The 25,538-nt window shown below is 40.2% G+C and overlaps 1 protein-coding gene and 1 long non-coding RNA gene across 2 annotated transcripts in view; one reads left to right on the top strand and one right to left on the bottom strand.

Annotated features, from left to right (window-relative positions):
* The window catches only part of GRIP1 (glutamate receptor interacting protein 1), a 243,127-nt gene that overhangs the window by 178,374 nt on the left and 39,215 nt on the right, over positions 1 to 25,538 (top strand). The window contains exons 15-19 of the mRNA XM_069080983.1: positions 2,747 to 2,891; positions 7,866 to 8,005; positions 8,222 to 8,416; positions 22,357 to 22,504; positions 25,010 to 25,121. Of these exons, the coding sequence (XP_068937084.1) occupies positions 2,747 to 2,891; positions 7,866 to 8,005; positions 8,222 to 8,416; positions 22,357 to 22,504; positions 25,010 to 25,121 (740 nt within the window). The remainder of the gene's footprint in view (positions 1 to 2,746; positions 2,892 to 7,865; positions 8,006 to 8,221; positions 8,417 to 22,356; positions 22,505 to 25,009; positions 25,122 to 25,538) is intronic.
* Positions 1 to 25,538, bottom strand: part of LOC138155759 (uncharacterized) — a 99,163-nt gene that overhangs the window by 45,264 nt on the left and 28,361 nt on the right. Inside the window, exons 2-3 of the long non-coding RNA XR_011166983.1 lie at positions 7,836 to 7,979; positions 3,908 to 3,964 (exon numbers count right to left, since the gene is read on the bottom strand). This is a non-coding gene — a long non-coding RNA (uncharacterized lncRNA). The remainder of the gene's footprint in view (positions 1 to 3,907; positions 3,965 to 7,835; positions 7,980 to 25,538) is intronic.

The following is a 25,538-nucleotide window of genomic DNA, read 5'->3' as shown; positions in this document are numbered from 1 at the left end:
TCATGGTCACACAGCTACTTTTGTTATTGTTCACTTGTGTCCAGCTCATCGTAACCCTGTGGACCACAGCACACCAGGCCTTTCTATCCTCCACTGTCTCCCCAAGTCTGTCCAAGATGATCGATCTTTCTGACTGCAAGGCTGGCCCTGTCTCTGTTCTACCACACTGCCTTTCTGTGGTGATAGACTCATTATATATGAGCTCCTGGAAGTTCAGAATGAGGTGTAGTCTCTAATTCTCATGGCATAGCACCTAGTCATTACAGGAACTTTGAAAAGATCGTCTTCCAGAGCTCTCTGCAAAGCCAGAAGTTGAACAGGGGTTGACCAGAGAGGACACATGATGTATTTGTCCTTCTGCCTATGCCATTCTTCTGCAGACCACTGCCATTTGTATTCACAATAGTCTTTCACTGAGTTTGCTGATGATTGAACTGTTAACTCAAGCTTTTCTTTCATCCTTATTTGAAGACTTTATATCCTAACAGGATACCTGCCTGTTATAAAAACAGGGACATGATAACGCTTTCTTTGATGCATGCCAACCTTGAAAACTATTCAGTTAAAGGAGGCAGCAGGCTGTTTCACTGTATGCTTAGCTAGAAGCTAATTCTTCCATTTCTAAGTTGTCATAGAATGAGCCCTGTCATTATACCTTTTACATAAGGGTGAGAAAATTGCATTCATGTCCCTTCTCTTATCTGTTCAGTCCAGTATTCGCTCATAGATTTTTTGTGTACTCACACAAATAGTGCTTAATAGTGGAGATGCCATTTCCAAAGGGGAATAATCATGGAATAGTCATACAGTGTGTCCTGTATTCCCAGAGTATAGATGAGAATGGATTCCTAGTATGTGAGGAGTGGATATGGTCACTCAAACTACTGATATCTCATTAATAAGACTTGTCATTATTGCAATTCAGTCTTTTTTCAGTCATGTCCAACTCTTTGTGGCCCCATTTGAGGTTTTGTTAGCAGAGATCTTGGGAGTGTTTTGCCATTTCCTTCTCCAGCTCATTTTACAGATGAGGAAACTGAGGCGAATCAGGGTTGAGTGACTTACCCAGGGTCACACAGCTAGTAAGTGTCTGAGGCTGAATTTGAACTCAGGTGTTCCTGACTCCAAGCCCAGCACTCTATGCACTGTACCTCCTAGCAGCCCCAAGCTACTCATAGGATCATAGATTTAGAACTGAAATGGAGCTCAGAAGTCATTGACTCTGACCCTGTAAATTTATATATGGAGAAGCTGAAACCCACATCAGGGTTCATACTTGCGGTCATCATGGTAGACATGGGCAGAATAAGGACTTATCCCCTGGTCTTTTGATCCCAAATTCAATTCTCCTTCCACCACACGATGCTGGGTCAGCGTTCACTTCCTTTGACTTAACTGCAGCAGCAATGCATTTAAATAACACCTGGAAATATCCTGCCACTTTTCTCAACTCTAGGCAATGCACTGTGATGGTGGGAAAGCAGCAGGGTGTGGAGTTGATAGATTGGGTTTCAAGCCCAGCCCCGACATTTACCTGGGTGATCTTAAGTCATTCCATCTGGTTCTCTCTGAGCCACAATCTCTTCATCTATAGAATGATTATAGTAATAATACTTGCCTGTTTACCTCAAAAGGTTATTGGGAAGAAAATGCTTTCTCAACTATGAAGTGTTATGTAACTGGACCTAATATCAGCTGTTTCAAAAACACACACCTATCAATCAGCCCTCCTCAGCCCTCAGTCTCCGAGCTGTTCTATTGCCACCAGGTGTTTGGATTGTACTGAAGCACCTTACCATATGAGCTCCAAAGCTTAGCCGATCAGACTAATCAGTGCTCTGGACTCTTAACATCTAAAGGGGGAGGCGTTGGCTCCTGAGTCAGTCCAACATCAAGCAATCCTCTGTCAGGCTCTATTCTAGGTGCTGGGGCTATAGAAGCAGACACGGAATAGTCCTTGCCCGCCAGGAGCTTATATTCTATCAAGGGAAACTATGTCCCTATGTAAATACATCCTGCTAACACCCTAAATTATTCATGTGCTCTTGCTGAAACTTAAGTGGAATCCAATCAGATGAAGTATTCGCAGTTTTCTGTTATCTAGGACAATGAGTCCCTTCCTTGGCACTGACAACCTTGAGTACACTGTCTGTTTTCAGGAATCAAAGGACTGAGCTTTACCTGAAATGACATCTTTTGAGGATACTGCCCTATGGCTTCCTACCTAAATATCTATGTAGATTTCTCTGTGAACACGTTTGTGTGTGGGGATAAATGGGTGTATAGTTATGTGAAGATATAGATGCATAAATATGTGAGGTGTGTACCTGCATGTGAAATATACATGTGCTTATATGATCAAACTATAATATGCAAACGCATGTAACATGTACACATATCACACGATGCATTTGTTGCATATACTTATATAAACGTACACCATGTCCCCTATAAGCACATATCCATCTTACACACATATCTGTCTATCTAGACACATATGTATATACACAGACATTCACACATACACACATATATACACGTAATACATCTATACACACATACAGACATAGACATATATGCATATGCACAGACACATACTGATGCATAGCACATATATACATACATGTGTATATACGCACACTTATTTAGACGTGTACACACATGCACATGCACACACACACACATTCTTGCTTTTTCCAGAACCAGCCACCGCCCGCCAGGCTCACCATCTGGGCTTTTCTTTCAGATGAGCAGGAGAGCTCCGGGGCCATCATTTACACCGTGGAGCTCAAGCGCTATGGAGGTCCCCTGGGCATCACGATTTCAGGAACCGAGGAGCCTTTTGATCCCATCATTATCTCCAGCCTCACCAAAGGAGGATTAGCAGAAAGGTAAAGTGTGCAGAAGCTCTCTCTTTCAGCAACATGATGACTTGCTTGTTCCTCCTGCTCTTTCACTGGTTAAATTCCTTATCCTCCAGAAAGGATTGATCTCAATGCTTCAGAATCAGTCAGTAAGTATTTATTAAGCATGCACTGTGAGCCGGGAGTGGCAGTAGGCACTGGGGATACAAATATAATAAACGCAGCAATCTTTACTTGTGAGGAGTTTACGTCTAGGTGGCGCCACCGTGCAGAGAGCGCTAGCTCTGGGGTCAGGAAGACCTGAGTTTAAATCCAACTTCAGACACTTAACATGTACTAGCTGTGTGACCTTGGGCAAGTCACTTAACCCCAACTGCCCTGCCTTCCCCCACAAAAAAAATGAAGTGTATATAGATAGGTATCTATTTATCTATGTCTATATATATATGTATAATATATACATGCATACACGTTTATAGATATATATGTATAGATAGACTAAAAATGCAAGGGAGTTGAATACAGAGTGGTTTGAGAGGGGTGCCCTGGCTGGTGAGGGGCTCAGCAAAGGCTTCAGAGCTCTCTGTGGCCTGCTTCGACATTGCGGAACGTCACAGAGGACGATGCTACTACCTGGGGTTGATGCGACCCTTTGGAAATTTATGAACTACATTGATGAATAGCTGAGCTGTATTTCTCACAGCCCTTTGAAGGAAGATTTGTATCATGTCAGGTTGACAGAGGAGGAAGCAAAAATTTCAGGGAGATTAAGAGGTTTGCCCACAGAAACACCACTAGCTGGTGACAGCTCAGCCTCCTTCTGCTTCCCCTCAGCTCATTAGCTGCTGAGCCCCTCAGATCCCTGGACAGACAGCGTTAATGCGTGGTATGGGGTGGATTCTGAAGTTCCTAACGAGACTGACCATTTCTTCCTGCAATTTCTCAGGCATCCCCAAGGACTAAATGAGTGCTTTTGGGGCTGTGCGAGAATACACAAACAGATCAGTCTACATCCAAGTTCTAATTCTGCTGCAGACACTTACCTGGGTCTGTGACAGTGGACAGGTCCCTTAGTCTCTTCTGTGCCTCAGTCTCTTCATCTGTAAAATGGGGATAATAATAGCACCCACATCAGAGTTGTAATGAGGATCAAATTAAATAACATGTAAAGCAATAGGCAAATCTGAAAGCTCTGTACAAAACACTGGCATTTGTCGTTGCTGTTCCTTGGACCCATGGAGAGAGCTGAATTCTTTTTTTTCTAAATTAATTTCCTTTCTCTTCCCTCCATTTCCCCCACTCCCTTGAAAAATAAAATTATATATGTATGTATACATACAAATACACATATACATATATTATATTTACATATAGATATAGTATATTTCCATATTGTATATGCATATGCATACATTCATACATGTGTGTATGTGTGTGTATAGATATAGATAGATATATAGTCAAGTAAAACAGATTTCCACACTGGCCTTATCCAACAATGGCTGAACAAATTATAGTATATGAATATAAAGAAATACTATTGTACCATAAGGAAATTGTGAAAAAGTGTCAGAGAACCGAATTCTTAGGGATTTCAAGGTTGGGAGTTATGATTTGTACATAGAGAGCGCTAGGCTATTCCATGGGCTCGGACATCTCCCCAGTTTGTCTTCTAGGTTTTCCTCCCTCCTAATCCATCTGTGTGACTTTGAGTGAACTGCTTTGCACCACTGAGTTTCCATTTCCCCATTTTAAAAAATCTTTTTGGAGGGGGAAAAGCAGGGAAATTGGGGTTAAGTGACTTGCCCAAGGTCACACAGCTAGTTAGCGTTAAGTGTCTGAGGCTGGATTTGAACTCAGGTCCTCCTGACTCCAGGGCCAGTGTTCTATTCACTGCACCACCTAGATGCTCCACCATTACCCCATCTTTAAAACGACAGTATTGTAGGAGATGATTTCCAAGAGTTCCATCCAGTTCTCAAATCCTAATCCTTTTCTGCCTGCTTACTATGAGTGGTCTAATACAGAGGTGTTTTAAGGCTCCCAGACACTAATACTGAAACTAATGGAAGACAACAATCTAGAAATCTTCTTGCTCACTCAAGAATGAGTCCTGTGGTTTCTTCCCTTCTACTCTCAGACCCAGAAGGTTTACATTTCCAATTGGGTTTTACTTAAGATAATATTAAAATTGAAGGGCTTTTAAAAAGTCATCCACTGACCTGTTAGGGGCCAGGAGGAGTCTAGAGTGCATTGATTGTGAATAATACCAACATATTATTAAAGATGAATTGTAGATGAACCACCAAGTGCAGAATCTATTTAGTTTTGCTTGGTCTTGTATCCCCAGTGCTCAGCACGATGGTTGGCACATAGTAGGCTCTTGATAAATATTTATTGATTGATTGATTGACTCCACATTCTGTATTCTATCTGTGCCTCTTTTCCAGTCATTCTGATAAGCTAACGTGTCTTAAAAGTAGACATTGGCAACTAAGGAGTGCCACCATATATACAGTGTTGGCAAACACGGATAGTGTGTCATAGACCAATACTACTAATACTACTATGCAGACAAATACAAAAAGAAAAAAAATTTCATGTGACATGTCTGAATTTCCAGCCTGGCCAGACATAGTAGATAGAAAGTTGGACTTGATGTCAGAAAGATCGGGGATCCAGTCCTACCTCTGACGCTTCCTGGCTGTGTAACCAAAGGCAAATCATTGAACTCTGCTGAGTCTCCATTTCCTCATCTGTAAAATGGGGATTGTAACAGCACCTGCCCCAATGGACTGTTGTTAGGATCAATTGAGGTAATGTTTGTAAAGCACTGAGCACAGTTTCTGCACCATAGCAGGTACCAGATAAATCCTTATTGTCTTCCCTTCACCATGAAGTGGAGATAATGATACAATAGTACCTGTTTATTAGTTATGAAGTTCAGATGAGGTATTTGCAAAGCACTTAGCACAGGTGCATAGTAGGTGCTATATAGACACTTGTTCCCTTCCTTTATGTATAACAAGTTTTTTTTTTTGCAAATTTTAAAGCATTATATAAATGTGAGCTGCTATCCCCTCATACCAAATAGCAAAATGAATGAAATCAAGTTTTCATTTCAGTTCACTAAAAAAAAAAAAAATTGTAACCTGTCCTGTACAGCCATATAACAGAATCATATTAATATATACATGTATATGTATGTACTGTCTCAAGCACAGTAATAGCATTTTCTGGGGCGGCCGGGTAGCACAGAGAGTAAGAGAGCCGGCCCCAGTGTCAGGATGACCTGGGGATCGAATCTGGGCTCAGACACTTAGCACCACACCCAGAAATAACTGGCCATGTAACCTTGAGCAAGTTACTTTAATCCCAATTGCTTTAAAAAAAAATAATAGCATTTTCATATATTCCATAGTCTGTCCTCACCAGGGAGTTCCCTATCCCAGTGAAATCACAGGGTCCAGTCTTTTTTTTTAATTTTTGGAGGGCAGTTGGGGTTAAGTGATTTGCCCAGGGTCACATGGCTAGTTTTGTGTTAAGTGTCTGAGGATTTGAACTCAGGTCCTCCTGACTCCAGGGCTGGTGCTCTATTCATTGCACCACCTAGCTGCCCTAGCACAGAGTCCAGTCTTATCCCTTTCTCTTCTATACACTTAAAATTATCACTGTCGTTAGGAAATATTCAATTCATCTTTTAGATCTGAAAATTATTTTTCATGGTGAATTTTGAATGTTATAGCTCTTAACCTTCAGGCTGTTCATTCCAGTGAACAGTCAGCTTTCCTATATGGTAACTATAAAAGAAGATTGGGTATTTTTAGAAACTAAACTGCCTTCACTGCCTTTTCAGTGATCAATGCAGAATTGGGTTGTGACCTGTGAAGGTGGCAGCCTAAAAAAAGAACTCTATATGATTATGTAAGTAGTACCTTAGCTAGACTCAAAATTCTAGCTCCAAATTGCTAATCCAAAAGAAGAACACTATCTCTTAACTCTGAGCATTTTCTCTGCTTGTCCCATGCCTGGAATAGCCTTCTTCCTCTATTCTAACGACTGATCTTCTGGGCTTCCTTTAAATCCCAATTATAATTCCACTTTCTACAGAAAGCCTTAATCTCTCTGTTTTCCCACCACTTTGGAGGCAGTCAGGGCTAAGTGCTTGCCCAGAGTCACACAGCTAATGAGGGTCTGAGGTTAGATTTGAACTCAGTTCTCCTGACTCCAGGGCCAGTGTTCTATCTACTGCAATACCTAGCTGTCCCCTTAACCCCTCTTTATTCCAGTGTTTTCCCTCTTTTCATTTCCTGTCTACCCTATATATAACTTGCGTCATGTATATTTGTTTGCATGTTGTCTCCTCCCATTAGATTGTAAGCTCCTTGAGGGCAGGGACTTTTTCCTCTTTTTGTATCCCCAGCACTTAGCATAGTACCCCCAGCTCATAATAGGCACCTAATAAATATTCATTGAATTGAATTGCATGACGTAGTGAGTCTGCAATTCTGGGAATCATAAACCCAAAAACCTTTACAGGAGTGGCTCTCTGTGTATCTCCTGGAGTAAGACTTCCCATCAGCAGCTGTCCAATAGTCTACTTCTATAGAATAGGGATATCGATTCTTCACAAAACATTTAAAATCCTTGGGGAAAAATTACACTGTTAGGTAAGTGTTGTCTTACTTATTTCTTGATTTATTACTTGCTTCCTTAGGCTTAAAAATTTTTTTTGGCTCTTTGGGAAAAGTCTTGGAATTCTGGGTAATAGTTAAAACCTTTCTCTAATTTTCTTTGAATGCTAGAAACCAAAAAGAAGTGTCCAATAGAATCAATTCTCCCTTATCAATTGCCTTGGAAGAAAATAGATGAGCAGACCCCCTAGGGGTCTCTTCTAGCCCTGTGTTTTTTATGATTTTCTGAAGTGTGTCAAGGAATTGCTTCAGGGGAAAGAGCTGGTGCTATATTTACCTTTCCAATAAGTTTTATTTGTTGTTTCAGAACGGGTGCAATCCACATTGGCGATCGAATCCTAGCCATCAACAGCAGTAGCTTGAAGGGAAAACCTTTGAGTGAAGCCATCCATTTGTTACAGATGGCAGGAGAGACTGTCACCTTGAAAATTAAGAAGCAGACAGATGGTGAGTGTAACTAGAACTATGGTAGTGTTCCTCAGACAGCTAATGACTACCCCCGTGTTTCTTCCCTTCAAAAACAATGTCCAAGTGTGCATTTGTGTGTATACTTTTTGGGAAATGACTTTCCAGTCCTTTGTTCTTAGCCAAGAGAGAATTGAGTAACTTTTTCTTTTCCTTTAACCTTGCTATGAAGCTTAAATTAATTTCCTGTCTTTAAAGTCCATTCAGCATCAAGTCCCAAGAAATTCCCCGTTCCCAGTCATTTAAGTGAGCTGAGTGATGTAGAGGATGAAACATCTACTCCACAGAAACCAGGCAAACACTCCGACATTTACTGCGGTACAGCACCCAGCGTGGACAGTGCTGTTGAATCATGGGATAGCTCTGGTATGGATACCAGCTATGGAAGTCAAGGTACATCCCAGGGTTTGGAATGGGGAGCAGAGAAGTGGTCATCTTTGCAGCTCACTTTCCTCCCATCCTCATCCCCTGCTCTTCCAAGAGTATCTCCTTTGATTTCAGACTTAGTGTCTGCCCTGGTCCAACTGTGCTTCCAGCCCCATGAGGCTGAAGCCCTCACTGAGCAGACCTAGGGGTTTATTCTTTCCAGATGCTGAGAAGTTGTGAACATTTATCAAATGCTAATAGGCTCTCAGTTGATGTACTGCTATCCAAGGGGTTCGATTCATATAGCTGGTCCTTCAAGCTTAGATTAATATGAAGCAGGGCATGCATTTGAAGTGGTTTGCTGGTGATGGACCCAATTTTTTTTTCTTTTTAGCCTGCTTTCCTTAAAGATGTATTGGTAAGTGCTGAAGGTGTGCATGAGAGATTAGCTGGTGATTTGTTACCCATTCATTCCTGCCTTCTTGGGAATTAGAGTTGGAACATGAGGTTACAGCTCTGAATAATCATTATTGGATTATTTTGTAGTAATAATTTTTTTTAAAAAAATAAATACTATGATTTTCCTTTGTAGACCTTGTAATTGTGCCAGGTAGCATATAAAACCAATCTATGTGAAAACTCAGTCTGTGCCCAATGGGTGGGAAGACAGGACATAAACACACAAAACAGCATCAAGCTGATCCCTAAAGGAAAGCTTCGGCAGGAGTGAAACATGGAGTATTCCCTCAACTTTTTAAATGCAACATAGGAATATCAAAGCATTTCTAGCTGCATCAAGGGCTAAGGAAAAGTGTTTCTTTAAATGTGTGAATGAATTCCATTTTGAGACTGATGATCTTATACCTGCTTAGCCCGTGTATTCAGTTGTTTAGTAATTAATCATTTGCAGGAAATACTTTGGCATGCTAGTGTGCTTCACTGGTCCCCTGGATGTGTGTGTGTGTGGTGGTGGCGGTGGCGGTAGTGGTGGTGGTGAAACTGCTGGTCGTTTGTCCATCCTGATTTAGGTCAAGGATCTATGGAAGGGAGATTGCTAGACTTCCTAATTCAGCACCTTTTACCAAGCCAGACACATCACTGGTATTCATAAATAAAGCTGACTTTATCCATCCATCCATCCATCCGTCCGTCCGTCCATCTGTCTATCTATCTATCTGTCTGTCTGTCTACCTATCTATCTATCTGTCTCTCTGTCTGAATGTCTATCTGTCATTAGTCTGTCAATCAATCTATCGATCTATAGTGAACAAGGGTGAGATATTATAGCTGCTGGAGGCTTTTCTCGTGGGGAGGGGAATGGGATGCCTTTTAAGGGAGAAGACATCTGTAAACACAGTAAGCCAGGGAGCAGGATATTTAGAAATTCCCAAGCAAGGTCTTGAGTCGTTTTCTGCTCAAGGTTGCCCTCGAGGTGATCAAGGCTGATTCAGTGGTTTCTGGCAGCTACAGGCATCTCCAAATTCAGATTGAGTTTACTCGGAAAGGATCATTGGTATGTCAAGCAGCCCTGAGCCTCAAAAGTCTTTATAATTGTCTCATTATTGTGTAACTCCATTGTCCTGCTCCCCAGTAAAGAAAGTCCTGAAATATGGCATAGTCATTACAAAGCCCATGGTTACTCTATCTATGAATCTATAAATCAGTCTATCTATCTATGAATCTATCTATCTATCTGCTGCTGTTGTTTAATCATTTCAGTCATGTTCTACTCTATGTGACCCCATTTAGGATTTTTCTTGACAAAGAGACTTCCATTTCCTTCTGCAGCTCATTTTGCATATGAGGAAACTGAGGCAAACAGGCTTAAGTGACTTGCCCAGGGTCACACAGCTAGTAAGTGTCTGAGATGAAATTTGAACTCAGGAAGATGAGTTCCTGACTCCAGGCCCAGCAGTCTATCTACTGTGCCACCAGGCTGCCCCATCCTACCTATTTGTCCCTATACATATATGTATAGACTGTGTATACTATGTATATATCTACACATATGTATACATATACAAATATATACATGTATATGTGTGTGTTTGACTTTGTAGGAGCAGCTAGGTGGTGAGCTAGAGGACTGGGCTTGGAGTCAGGAAGACTTCTTGTGGGCAAGTCACTTAACCCTGTTTGCCTCAGTTTCCTCATCTGTAAAATGAGCTGAAGAAGGAGATGGCAACTACTAAACAACAACAATTTCACCATAGCGTATTTGTTGGTATCTCCCCTGGAGAATGGGAAAAGGGAGGAAAGCAAGTAAAATTCAAATCAGCTAATTTTGTTGTTTGTTAGAAACTCCTGAAGGTTTAAGAGAAAAAAGATTTTGAAGAACCAGAGAGAAGTTTGAGTTTTATTGAGATATTTATTGAGATTGACTTTAGTTCATTGACTTATGTTATCCCACCTCATTAGCATTAGCTAGGTGACGCATAGTGTCAAATGACAGCCTAGCCTGAGATTTGGTGCATATCTCGTGAGTACTTTGAAAAAAAGACTAAGTCTAATCTTTTCTTTTGATGTGGCTTAGTGTGGCTCATCTTGCAGAGACCCCCACTACCCATAAGGCTACAAAGACTACCTTGACCTTGTGTGATTAGAACTCCTCAGGAGGGGCGTCTAGGTGGGGCAGTGAGTAAAGCGCCAGCACCAGAGTCAGGAGGACCTGAGTTCAGTTCTGGCCTCAGACACTTAACACCCACACAAAAATACTAGCTGTGTAACCTTGGGCAAGTTACTTGACCCCAATTGCCCTCCAGAAAAAAGCAAAAAAAAAAAAAAAGAACTCTCAGGGCAGAAATCCATGAGTGGATTCACTTGAACCAAGAACCATTGGCCAGCCAGAAAACTTTACTGATGGCTGGACCTTCGTTATGCAAAAATTTAGAGATTAGTCCTCCTTCAGCTTGATCTCTAAGCCAGTTATATTCATTTTACAGGAAGGCAATCATGGTCCAGACTGTGAAATTCTCAGTTGTTAAATGGTCATTTTCCTCTAAGAGCTAAGTAAGCTAATGCTGTCAGGTAAAAGTTGAGTTTTGGTAATATACCCCCTGTGGTAGTAGAGCTGCTGAAAGTTTCATTTCCTTATCAAGTCAAACCAAGTTAAGTCAACAAGCATTTATTAAGGGCCTTGCCCCATGCTAAGTGCTAAAGATACAAAAAAGGTAAAAAAAAAAAAAAAATCCCTGATCTCAAGAAGCTTATAGTCTGTCCTCCTGAGGTACTATTATTAGAGGAATAGGGACCAGAGGAATCACATTGGGGGGGGGGGGATTTTTAAACTTGGTGTAATACAACTCATAACTTACTTAAGAGTAACAGATAGGGGTGGCTAGGTGGTACAGTGAATAGAGCTCCGGCCCTGGAGTCAGGAGGACCTAAGTTCAAATCTGGTCTCAGACACTTAACACTTACTAGCTGTGTGACCTTGGGCAAGTCTCTTAACTCCAATTGCCCTGCCTTCCCCCCTCAAAAAAAAAAAGCAAAAACAAAAACAGAGTAACAGATAAGATAGAAGGCAAATTAGAGGCAGTTGAATAACACAGTGGATAAATAGAGTGTTAGACTTGGAATCAGGAAGAGCTGAGTTAAAATCCGGGAGTATAGACATTTCTTAGCTGTGTGACCCTGGAAAAATCACTTAATCTCACCGTGCCTCAGTTTCCTCATTTGTAAAATAAAGTGTAGCACCTCCCTCCCAGGATTGCTATAGGGATCAAAGGAAATGACGTTTGTAAAGCTCTTTGCAAACCTGAAAGCATTATATAAATGCTAGATTATTATTATCATCATTATTAGAAGGCAAATGCTAGATTGTTATTATCATCATTATTAGAAGGCAAGGAATTAGAGTCAGAGGTTAAGCACAGGTGTGGAAATTCACAAACTAGAAATGGGAAGTATAAAAGAGAGAATTTGGGTAAGGATCAAAGAAAAGAGAAGCAGAAACCATATAGCAGTAGGATTATACTAAGGCCCACTTTGCCAGCTGAAGGATTTGGATGAAAGGTTCTCGAAAGAGGTCCCAAAATGAGCACGGAGGCATAGCTATGTAGGGAAACTAAAGCTTTTGGAGGTCTCTCTCCACTAAAAGCAAAGCAAATGAAGATAATTTCATCTTTCAAAAGGTAGAGGAAATAATAAGGAGAAACACCTGATTTTGACTAAGAAGGAAGAACTGGTTAGTAAAGCCATAGGAGGAGGACATGTCATCTTCACGTCTGTGATAAAGACAAAAATGTCAACACAGGATGTGACCTATAATGGAAATTTTAGGAGAATACATTTCAGAGTTGAGAGAAAGGATACAAAAGATCCCATGTGCTAAAACTATAAAACCGCTTAAAACGATTGAGAAGACTTTTAATGTTGAATTCTGAAAATGTAGTAACTTATTTTAATCAGGAAGAAAAGTGGGGATTAGGAAGTAAAGTGAAAATGAAGGGAAAGAGAAAAAATAGTCCATATATATTTACCTAGCAGATGCCACAAAGACCGCTATGATATAGGAAGAATGTTTGTGAAGAGGACCGCTAATTGACAGAAAATAATATCCAAGAATATAGCAGTAAAGTCAGGACTTCAGTCTATACACTAATGCACAATGATAGATAATAAACATAGTAAAATAGATATCTAAGGATTAAGAGATAAATTCCATTTCATGGCTATCTAAGACATGGTAGGATGGGCAAAGGTTCATTGTTAATTTTTTTTGCATGTCATACATAGAGTTTGACAGCTTAGTAAAGCCTTTAGACCCCTTCTCATAATATTGTTTTGTTGCTAGCATTCATAATTAAAGAACACACTAAATTTTAGTTAGGGTCGAGTGAAAATAAAGATGTAATTTTTCCCATTCAAGTTCATGGTCCTCCTGAAATCTATCCACAGAACCAATGTCTGTGGACTCCAAATGAAGTCTGGACCAGACTATGGCTATAGGAAGGTGTATTTTATTTGAAAGAGACAGAATAGATTAAAGGGATGGTAGAATAGTATTGGATATTAGGAACATATACTTGGAAGGAAATCCATGAACCAAAAGAGAGAAGTATGGAGGGAGGGAATAGGCATTTTTTAAGCACCTCTTAGGTGCCAAGCTCTATGTCAAGTGCTTTATGAATATTATTTAATGAAATTTTGTTGATTATATGAGTTATGGTAGACAGTATTTGGGTGAGGATCAGAGGAAGGAAAAACAAAAATGATGCTATTTACTACCTGGACAGATAGAAAAATAATATGAAGAGTTAGAGAAAGAAATAACCTAGGTAGGGGCATCTTATAATAATGATGGTAGGCTTAAATTATCCAAATATTTACTGGAGCTCTATTCCAGCCAGAAACAGAGAATGTGATACCTTCTTGACCTGTCTAATGTTCATTTTGTCCTTCAAAAAGTGGAGAAGCAGTAAGGAGACTTGCTATTCTGGACATGAACAAGGAGAAACTAGGGGTGGCTAGGTGGTGCAGTGAGTAAAGCACCAGCCCCCGGAGTCAGGAGGACCAGAGTTCGGTTCCAGTCTCAGACACTTAACACCCACACAAAAAAACTAGCTGTGTAACCTTGGACAAGTTACTTAACCCCAATTGCCCTCCAAAAAACAAAAACAAAACAAGGAGAAACTAGTTGCTGGCAGGAAATTTTGGGAAAAGGCTAGTTTAGCCTCACATTACAGTTGGATTTTGAAAAAGCAGATTTCAAGAAAAAAGAGGAAGGATACCACAGCCTAAAATTCTACAGAAGCCAACCCAAAAAGGTTGGAAAGTTCTCAGGAATGACACTCTGATGAGAAACACCTAATTCCACCAAGAAAGGAAAGCTGTCTAAAAGGACTAATATGAATGCATAAGGAAATTTATGACCAAGAGATCTTTTTTAAAGAAACCTAGAGAAGATGGAAGCAAGGGCAGGTACTTAAGAATGCACACACAGCGTAGTCCTGTAAAAATAATGTCAGGAACTGACTCAGAACTAAAGCCAGTAACAAATCCAAAGTGACAAAAAGATCTTTTTAAAACTTTATGGATAGGGGCATGAATAGAGTAAGTGAATAGATCACTGGCCCTGAAGTCAGGAGGACCAGAGTTCAAATCCGGCCTCAGACACTTAACACAAAAAGTAGCCATGTGACCTTGGGCAAGTCACTTAACCCCAATTGCCCTACCCTCCCCCCTCCAAAAAAAAAAACTTTATGGACATCAACAGGAATATTAGAGAAAGAATATATCTGCTGATTAGAGTAAATGAGTCTATGGTTAACAGATGATTACAGAAAAAATTAAGGACTCAACTAACCATTTTGTTTCATTTTCCCTACAAGGGAGAATGATCTTCAGACTACCTCATATGGAATAAAAATGATAAGCAAAGGAAAAGGGAGGAGATTGCAGGGGTGCAAACCTGTGCTCTGTGAGTTTGAGTCACCAGGTCTAACAAGCTACATATCTCTAGGTATCCAAAAAATTTGCAGATGTGATTGTTTACACCATAGTCAGTGACCTCTGAAAAAATATCAGAGAACAGGAGCTGTTTTCACAAAATTGGAGAGAAAGAAAATGTTCCAGTTTTCTAAAGAAGGGAAATCTGAAAACTACAGACTTGTGAACTGGACTTTGATTGCTGACAAAATTCTGGAACCTTCTATTAAAATGATAGGTTGTGATCATCTGAAAAGGGATTCTTATAGCAGGCGTTCATTAAGTGATGATACTAGGATAATAAAAGGGAATGAAACAGGATATTGTAGTCCTAGATTCTAGAAAAGCATTTGCAAAGGGGTCTCGTGCTGTCCTTGTGGATGAAATGAGAAGTAATAGCGATAATAGTACAGTTAAATGGATTCAGACCTTGTCTAATGGCTGGGCGCAAAGATCAATGATTAATTGATTAGCACTGACCTTAAGAGAAGGATATCTCCACAGGGATATATCCTCAGCCCTATTGTGTACATTTTAATCAATGACTTGGATGAAAGCAGAGATGAGTTCACAGTTAGCAAATTTTCGGGTGACATAATCTGGGAGGAATAGTTGGTACCGATACCTGTGATGGCAACTTTGAGATCCAAAGGGACCTAAATAGCGCTGGAATGGTGGACTGAATCTAATAAGCTGAAATCAGGTAGGGATAGATGTAAAGTCCTCTACTTGAGTTCTAAACAAATCCACCATACACATTTAGGATGACAGGGGCATGCCTATATAGCAGTTAATGAGAAAAAGAGCTGAGATTTTAACACCTGGCCGTGTAACCTTGAGCAAGTTACTTAACCCCAATTGCTTAGGGGTGGCCAGGTGGCTCAGCGAGTAAGAGCATTGGCTCCAGTGTCAGGATGACCTGGGATTGAATCCAGGCTCAGACACTCAGCACCACACCCAGAAATAACTGGCTGTGTAACCTTGAGCAAGTTACTTAACCCCAATTGCTTAAAAAAACAACAACTGAGATTTTAGTTTAAATGGAAGCTTAATGAGTCATGAGTGTCTATGACAGCCAGTTCAGCCCTCCCTCACTCAAATCAAAAGTCAACTGCAAGTCATGTCATTGTCTCCCTGATGTCATGGTCCTCTTCGAGAATGAGGGACAAACACAATAACAGTGCATTTGCAGGCTACATTACCAGAGTCATAATGCCTAGAATAGAGGAAGTAAGAGTCCTGCCCTGTTCACATCTGAAATATCACTTCCAGTTCTGGGTGCCACATCTTAGGCAGGCCATGGACAAACTAGAGTATATCCAGAGAAGTGCAAATAGATTGTCGAAATGATTCCATACTGGGGTGGCTAGGTGGCGCGGTGAATAGAGCACTAGCCCTGGAGTCAGGAGGACCTGAGTTCGGATCCGGCCTCAGACACTTAACACAAAAAAATAGCTGTGTGACCTTGGGCAAGTCACTTAACCCCAACTGCCCTCCAAAAAGCAAAAAAAAAAATTATTCCATACTATGCCATGTCAGTTGAAGAAATTGATGTTTAGTCTGGGGGCGAAAAGACTTGGTAAATTGCACATCCATCCTTCAGTTATCCACGGGTCTATCATAGGGAAGAGAGTTTACACTTGTTGTGCTTGAACCAAGTAAGCAGAGCTAGGTAACTGTTTTCTCTGCCAATGGAATTAAAATGCAAAAGGCTAGGAGGAAAATGAAACCTGAGATAAGTCATTAGATTATACAATGGTAGAAGAAAGTTAGTTTTCCTTAATTCAAGTCACTTCCCTTTAGTGATTAGATTATAAAACGGCAGAGAAACGTCTAGTTTTCCTCAATTCAAGTATCTTGCCTCCAACGAACCAAAGTCTAAGTCAATAAAAGAGCTTTCAAATTTGATTGTTGAACGCTTCTCTGTGATGTTTGAAAACTCGTCGATAAGAGAAGAGGGACAACAAGATTGGATACGGGCAAATATCTTGGTTTTCAAAGATGTGGATTCTTTGAACTATGGGCCAGCGAACTTAATGTTAATTCCTGGCAAAATTCTAGAATCAGTTGTAGAAAATACAGTTGGCAAGTATTTAGAGAAGGAAGTTGTGATCCTTAAGATTTCACAGGGACAGTGGCTCACCACCCTATCCTCAGTTTCCCTTTTCGACAGTCAATATACTGGTAGAACAAGAGAACATTGTAGTTCTTAATATATTTTAACTTCTATAAGACATTTGACAAATTCTCTCAGAATCCTTTTGAAATTAAAGAAATATTAGATGGATGGATGTAAACCTATGTGAATTCAGAACTTGAACACAGGACCCCAAAGAATCATGACAAAGGGATTAGTGTCAACCTGGAAGGGGTTGGCTTTTCTGGAGTGCTTCAGAATGTTTGGTCCTTTTCTGTTCAGTAGCATTATCAATGAAGAAGAAACTGGGAAGGAAAAGTTCTACGAAATTCTGCAGAATGAATTTAGGCAGCAGTTTGTATAGTAACAAACCCACTATCTGAGAGGACCAAAGAGATCTCTCTTTTTACAGAGATGATTAACTTAAAATGGCAAACATTTTTAGACATTGCCACTATAAGAATTTATTTTACACAAATGTTGTATGTTTTCTTTTCCTAAATCATTGTTTTCTTTTTCTAAATTATTGTTTAATGAGGAGAGACAACTTTAGAAAACAAAGCCATAATACAGAAAGGGTATGATATGCCTAAGAAGGGTATCAAGTGGGAGACAGTTACTTTGTTAGCAAGCATTGATAAATGTTTGCTATGTTCTGGACACTGTTGCTAAGCAATGGGAATACAAAAAAATAAAAGGAAAAAACATCCCCTGACTTTAAGGAGCTCTCCTCATTGGGGAGGCATGTAAATACACACACACACACACACACACACACATAGATATATACACAAGATAGGTGCAGGGTAAATCGGAGGTAATTGGAGGCAGAGATCAGTAATTAGAGATGTAAGCTTTAGTATCAGCCATACCTTTTTCTGACTCATCTGCTACACTGGAGACCTTTTATGTGGGAGGTTACTGTTGTCCTCTTCCCACCTAATGAAATACAACCTCTAACAGAGACACAAATAACTAGAAATAGCAACTAGATTTTCTGCCACTGAATTCAGGTGACAATTCTATACCTGGGTATGATTTAATCTTGACACTCACCCCTTTAATACTTCTCATCACTTGGGGGCGACTAGGTAGTGCAGTGAATAGAGCACCAGCCCTGGAGTCAGGAGGACCTGAGTTCAAATCTGGCCTCAGACACTTAACACAAAAACTAGCCGTGTGACCTTGGGCAAGTCACTTAACTCCAACTGCCCTCCCAAAAAAAGGCAAAAAAAAAGATACTTCTCATCATTTAGTGATGCCATTACATTAAAAGTGCTCTGGAAAAGGTGCAGACTGTTATATATTTGGTAAGTACTTGGAGATATTTTCCCGAGCAGCTGTGATGAGTTGATACTGACCCGTGTGTAAGCTCTTGCCCAGCCTACTAGAACAAATTAAAGCAGACTCTTTCATTCAACTACCCAGTCTTTACAAGTTAGAGTTTCTTCAGGACTTGGGAATTGCACATCATGCTTTTGTTGGGGGATACCCAATGAGGCTAAATGGTTGCACTAGTTTCAGTGCTAATCTCAGAAGGGGGCTCCTGAAGTGTTTAACAAGCCAATAAAAAGGGGGTGGGCCTTCCTTAACCCCTTTTCTAGCACAAGAAATTGGATTGTACACAGTTCTCTTTTTAGCTCAGAGGACAAAACAGGTAACCTTGCCTATAGACTAGGAACATCCTATAGTTATTATACCCCTATTATTTCTCTTCTGGAGGAGAGGCTGCTCAGAGTGAAGTATAATTCAGCCTCGTAGGTGGCAAACTACACATTCATCACACACGCGGCTTCTTACCAGCCAGCTAATCACATTTCTGCTGCTGTCAGAGAAAAAGGATGAAATATTGAACTGTAAATATTTCCTAACTTCTGCATTGTTATAAAGTATGACTCACCAGACTGAAGGCTAATAAGGAAATCTTTCAGAGTATGTCAGTGAGCTGTACCCTAGGCCTTGGCACCAAAATCTTGGATGGGAGGACTGTTACCCTTTGGGTACTGTACTTTTCTTAGACTATTGGTAAGCAAGATAGACACTAGCTCTAACACACCCCCTTTGTATTTATGGCAGTTGTGATGGGGGACATTAGAGCAAAAAATGTTAGAGAGATTTGGCCCCATGTACTCTTGTATATGTACCTGATTAATTCCCTAATGCATAGTCACCGAGATTTGTGGATAGCTCCCGCCCTCCATGATTCCAGAAGTGTTTAACTTTAGTGCATCATAGAGGACAAAATTTAAATAAGAAAGCCATTCCTAGTATGTGTGTGTGTGTCTCTCAGCACAGCATATTGTGCATGTAATAATAATTCTGGCATTAATTATGATCTGTAAGATCGGTAGGCCTCATTCAGTATGATGAAAGAAAAATACACCTGTGAAAGCTTACATCTTCTGCCATTTTGTTCTTAATCAAATTTAAGGTATATCAGAGCCTGTGTAGAGGAAAGATTTAGATGCCTTCCTTTCTAACAGCAGCAATATAAGTAGTAGTAGTAGTAGTAGACGACCAGTTTTCAAATAGAATAATAATGTATTATGCATTACAGTTTTTCAAGTATGTACACATATGTTATCATGTTCTTCCTAACCAACTTGCTTGGAATGAATTTAAGACTTGATCTCCTCCTATTAAGTCTCTAGATTCTGACTGTTGACTGTAGTACCAACTTTGGTGAAGTAAACACTGACTCAAAAGTGATTGGACTGAGATTTCCTTCCCTATAAATAATATAAAAGTAAGATGTGGGATTTGAGCCCAAGTCTTCTGGACTCCATCCACACTATTTCTTTATAGAGAGATATTGTAGTAGAAAGGGGGAGCATGGCATAGTAGATAGAAAACTAGCCTTTGAGTCAGGAAAAAAGACATGGATTCAAATCTCACCTCTGAATGTAACCCAGAGCTGCTCAGTGCTCTAGGAAACTCTCAGATTATAAGTTGCAGTGAAGGTACTCCCTGGTAGAAGGAGAGGAAGAGAGAGAGAGATGAAGGGAGAGACAGAGAGAGAGAGAGAGAGAGAGAGAGAGAGAGAGAGGAGAGAAAGGGGAGAGGGAGAGAGAGGGGGGAGAGAAAGAGAAAGGGAGACAGAGGGAGAGAGAGAGAGAGAGAGAGAGAGAGAGAGAGAGAGAGAGAGAGAGTGTGTGTGTGTGTGTGTGTGCCATATATCAGTGAAGTCACAGGTATAGTCCTTCTCCCTATCCCTGTGATGGTAGGAAGGAGAACTAAAGCATCAAGGACTTCCAGACATTTCATTTGTTCTTCTCTCCATTTTTGGATACTCTCTTGTTCTAACTGTAATCGATCCACTTGTGAAATAGCTGCATAACTATTGGTTGGACCATTACTCTCCTGGTAGTATTCTCCATTCATCACTGCATCAATAGTCTCAGCTATCCCACTTACTTTGTGACTTTAGGCAAGTCACTTAACCATTTAGAGACCAAATTTCCTCTTCTACCTCTGAGAGGTGTTATACATAGATAACAGATGATAGATGAGATAGATAGATAGGTAGGTATACAGGTAGAGAGATGAATAGATGGATGGATAGTTGGATGTATGAATAGACGGTAGGATGGGTAAGTAGATATAGATAGATAGCAAGCATTTATTGAGTGTTACTATATGCCAGATACTGTACCAAGCACTGGGAATGCAAATATAAGCAAGCAAGACTATCCCTTGCATTAAGGAACTTACATTCCAATGGGGGAAATAAATATAGAAAGTAGAATTGGCAAATGGGGAAAGGTACACGCATAGTCGGAGTGGGATCAGACAGCTTTTAAGGCAGAATAGAAGAAATCTCATGGGGTTTTTAAGTATCAAATTATTTAATAAGAAAAATATCTTTTCTTTAAGTTGTAAACATTAATTTAATAACATAAACAAAATAAAATAAACAATTATTAGGTGTCAGTAATATTCAAGGTATTTTGCTAAATGCTGGAGGTATAATGATCCCTACCTTCAAGGACCACATAACAACAGAGATAAAGCATATATATATATAAGTACAATCCAAGACAAAATGTGATTAAGTGCAAAGGAAAGGTCCAGAAAAAATGCTGTGAGAAATGTGTTGTGGAAAGTGTCATTTGAATCGGGGAGCTCAGAAAAGGCATGGAGGAGATGCCATCTGAATGGCACCTTAAAGAAAGAGAAGGATTTCAGCAGGCCGAAAATAGCTGGGGATGGTCTGTACAAGTATGCAGAGGCAAGAAAGGACAGACAAGGTCAAGGAGCGGCTAATCATTCAGAGTTGTTTTGACTGCCAAGCTGAGGGCTTTGTGTTTCATTTTTTTTAGGCAATGGGGGAGCCTTAGAGATTTTTCAAGAGGAGAACAGACCTTTGCATAAGGAAAAGTATTCTGAGGATGATGTATCATAGATTTAGAGGTGCTCTAGACCAACCTCTTCATTTCGCATATGAAGAAATGAGTTGAATAGAAATTAAGTGACTTACCCAAGGCCACTTGGCCACAGGGACACATAGGCAGAGTCAGAATTTGTAGAACTCAAGTGCTATGATTCCACCTAGAGTGTTGCTTCCACTAAGCCATGATACATCAGCAGGAAAATCAATTAGGAGGCTATTAAGAGAGTTCAGTCAAATGATAGTGAGGGACCTGTACTAAGATGGTATCTTTGTGAGGAGAAAAGAGGGGATGAATAAGAAATGTTTCAACAGGTAGAATCAGCAGAACTTGAAAACCAGTTAATTGGATATGGAGGGAGATGAGAAAAGAAGTGGAAATGACTGAATTTTCAAGCATGTGTGTCAAGGAGAATAATGGTACCATTCACATAAATAGGGAAGTGGAGAAGAGAATCAGGATTTGGGAAGAAGTTAAGTTAAGTTGAACATGTTTAAGGTTTTTCAAGTATAGTTGAAAATACAAGTCTATGTATCAAGGGTGAGATTTGGACTAAATATATAGATTTGAGTCATCAACATAAAATTGACCATTGAAGCCATAAGAGTAGATGGAATTGAAAAGGCAGAGAATGCTGAGATTAAACAAGACCAAGGAGAGAACCTTGGGGAATATTCCACTTTCAGAAGTTGTGGGGGGAAAGGCCATTTATAGACAGGAAGTGATCCAGGAAAGAAGAATAGCATGGAAGCCATGGAAGGAAAAAGCATCAAGTAAGAGATGAGACGATGGTCAAAGATATCAAATGTGAGATATTTTTAATATTATCATTCATCTTGATATTCTATACTAACCTACCAAATTCAGTCCATATTGGTCAGTTTCTTTACACATTTTTACAGTACAGGCAGAGAGACAACCACAAAATGCCAAGATGAACCAGAAACCTGACTGCATTCATTTCGATGTTCTTTCTTCAAAAATAGAGTATAATGCTTTGCTTAAATTTTTAGGCCCTGGCCTCCAGGCTTCAGGACCCAATTTCAGTGCATTTGAATGGAGGAATCCTAAACAAAGAGGTGGTTTGTCCCCAACGAGCAAGACACTAAACCAAGAAATAGATCTGAGCGATTATGAATGGGAAAGACCAACAGCTAGTAGGTAAGATTTTTTTGTTGGTAAAGCCGTGTCTTCCAATGCTGTTCCCCATGCTTGGTAATTCAGGCCAGATCTGTGCTTCCATCCTTCTCCATGGTCTTGCTTTTCTTCACAATTGCCCCAATTTCTTGGGCTTCTTGAATATTAAAGTTATAATACAATGTGCAAGGGCAGTATGGTTAATTCCACGATGTTGAGCAAAGTACACAAAGTTATAACTTTATAAATTTATAAATTCTATAGAATCAATTGTATGGTGTAATTTGATTTTAACAAACATTTACTAAGTGGCTCTTCTGTGCCAGGCTGAGTGGTGCAGTGGCTAGAGAGCAAGAATAAATGGTTATCCTTTTCCCCTTTGGAGGTAAGACCAGGGTTCCATTTTATGTCTGGTACAGATGGATTATGTGACCCTAGGTAAGTCTCTCAACTTTTCAGTGTCCTCAGTCAACTCTAAAAGGCCATAAGTTGCTGAAAAATTGCATATCTGCATTGGAAGGATTTTTTTTAATTTGGACTTTATTATACCAGTAAAATAACATGTATAGACCAAGAAGAAAATGCAAGATTCTCTCCTAAACAGTGGGACTACCTAGACAAAATGAAACCGTCCCTGCCAGGAGGAAACAACTTATACAAATATGCATATTTATAAAATAGAAGTTAATTTGGGGGTTAGGGAGTAAAGTGTAATAAATAAGGGGGGGATCAGGAAAGACCCTCATGTAGAAGAAGCCACTGGAGCTGATCGTTGAAGGAAGCTAACCATTCTAAGAGACTAATGTGAGAAGGAAGAACACTTCAGGGGTAGAGATAGGAGAAGGGATGTCTTCTATCTCCAAACTCCCACAGAGTTTGCCTAGAATAAAGAAAATTGTAATAAAGCATATCTACTAAGAACAGGAATGAGACTCATTCTCATGAGTGAAGACTCTTACTGAAATTCAGCCCCTCACTTTATAAAGAGGTCTAGCAACCTTTGCCTCTCTCTTCCATTTTACTAAAACTGAGTGAGTCCACACTAGTAATTGCATGTTAGCAAAGGCATATTCAGGATGGTGCTTTGGGTCAAGAGCTCCTTTTTCAATCTGGTGCCCCAAGAATGCATGTTCTAAGGCAAATCAGTAACCATTCAGCAAAAATTCATGGTAGCAAAGTGAATTTTTTAAAAAAAGGCATAGCTTTAATCCATCTAACAGGTTCAGATCATCTTATCCTCCACACAAAGCTCAGAAAATGTATACCCTTGAAATGCCTTGGTGATATGACTACTAGCTGTAGTCTTTAGAAGTTTGAGTTTCAGTAGTAAGACTCATTTTTTTAAAAATGTAGTCTCCTAAAACCTGCTTGCTTTAACTTTGGGCCATTTGTTTTTATTTTTACTTTTTTTGATAGAGGGAAATGTTAGGAGCCCATGGCCTATGTAGAATGACATAGGTGGGGAAAAGTCGAATACTCCCAAAGCTCTGTCCATTTGGCCTTCTTGATGGACTTCAGTAACCCTTGAGCCATGATACTCATCATCTTCTTCCCAATAGGAATAATGTGATTTGTCCACAAAGATACAACTTAGTAGCAGAATCAGAATGAGAATCAACGGCCTCAGTTTATGTTGTTCTGTCGGTTCAGTCATGTCTGACTCTGTGACCCCATTTGGGGTCTTCTTGGCAAAGATACTGGAGTGGTTCGCCATTCCCTTCTCCAGTTCATTTTACAGATGAGGAAACTGAGGCAAATGGAGTTAAGTGACTTGCCCAGGGTCTCATAATTAGTAAATTTCTGAGGCCAGATTTGAATTCATTAAGATGAATCTTCTTGACTTCAGGCCTGACACTCTATTCACTGCCCCACCTAGCTGCCCTCGGTTTCTGCCATATTGTTTAGGCCAGGAGCTGGGCTCCTTGGTAAATGCTACTGGGAAGAATCAGTAGATCATGCATCTAGAAGTAGGTCCAGTCATCTAGTACAAACTCCTCATTTCACAGTTGAGGAAACTGAGGCCCCAAAAGAAAGGCAGAAGGGGGTAGGGAGGGGAGGAATAACTTGAATAACTTGACCCGGCTTACAGACTGGAAGTAGCTGATCTCACATTTGAACCCAGGTCCTTTGAGCCCAAGTCCAGCTCTCTGTCCATAGTACCAAGCTGACTCCTGGGTGAGAGTCAACCCACTCTCAAGGGGTCTTTATTTCACCAGATGCTCAATCATCGAATTGTTCTTTAGTAAGGATGAATGCACCTTCAGTATTTATGCCATGTGGACCCCTAAAATTGAAGGACTGTCTGCTACCCAAGTAGGTGAAAGGAAAACACGCACACACACACACACACACACCTTATATGTCACTGAGAATTTCCTAGTTATTTCTAGTCCTTTTCCCCACTAATTTCTCTGTTGTCATAAATGATATGTGTATGTTGAACAAGGGGTAAAAATCTTGATTCAGGGGACAAACACATTGCCGACTTAAATGGCTGAGTCTAACCCAAGTTCTTCTGTGTGTTCACAGTTTTCCAGGCGCCCAGAACAATGCTGATGGGGAACAGGAAGAGAATTTCTGGTCTCAGGCGCTTGAGGACTTAGAAACCTGTGGACAGTCAGGAATCCTGAGAGAGCTCGAGGTAGCACCAGCCCTACCCATCCCTGATTCCAGCCAACTTTCATTTTTCGGTCCTTCTTACCTTTATCAGTTTGCATTTTTCACTCCAGCTCATTTAAAAGCTTTAACCCCTCTCCACAGGAGAAAGCGGACAGGCGTCTGTGTTTGAGAAACATGACTCTCTTGGTACCTACCCTTTATGTTAATCTTTTTGCTTGTGAAGCTGCCTTCCCTGCCCCCTGCCCTCCAGAAAGCAATTTGATTTTTTTTAAATGCTGCTGAAATGATTTATTCTCCCATTTCCACCCTCAAGGCTTCCTGACTTGTAGCTTCTGCCATCCTGCCCTGCTAACCCCGACTGCACATGCAGCATTTCCCACCAGATTGCTAACAAAAAAGAAAAAACAAAAAACAAAAATTCGAACCTGGTTTCACAGCT

This window comes from Petaurus breviceps, unplaced genomic scaffold (assembly GCF_028583685.1).
Source record: "Petaurus breviceps papuanus isolate PSGF00001 unplaced genomic scaffold, PetGlider_PUasm1.0 154, whole genome shotgun sequence".
In the NCBI taxonomy this organism is placed as follows: domain Eukaryota; kingdom Metazoa; phylum Chordata; class Mammalia; order Diprotodontia; family Petauridae; genus Petaurus; species Petaurus breviceps.
Note: the sequence above shows the minus strand (reverse complement) of the source record. Positions and strands in the feature narration are given on the sequence as shown.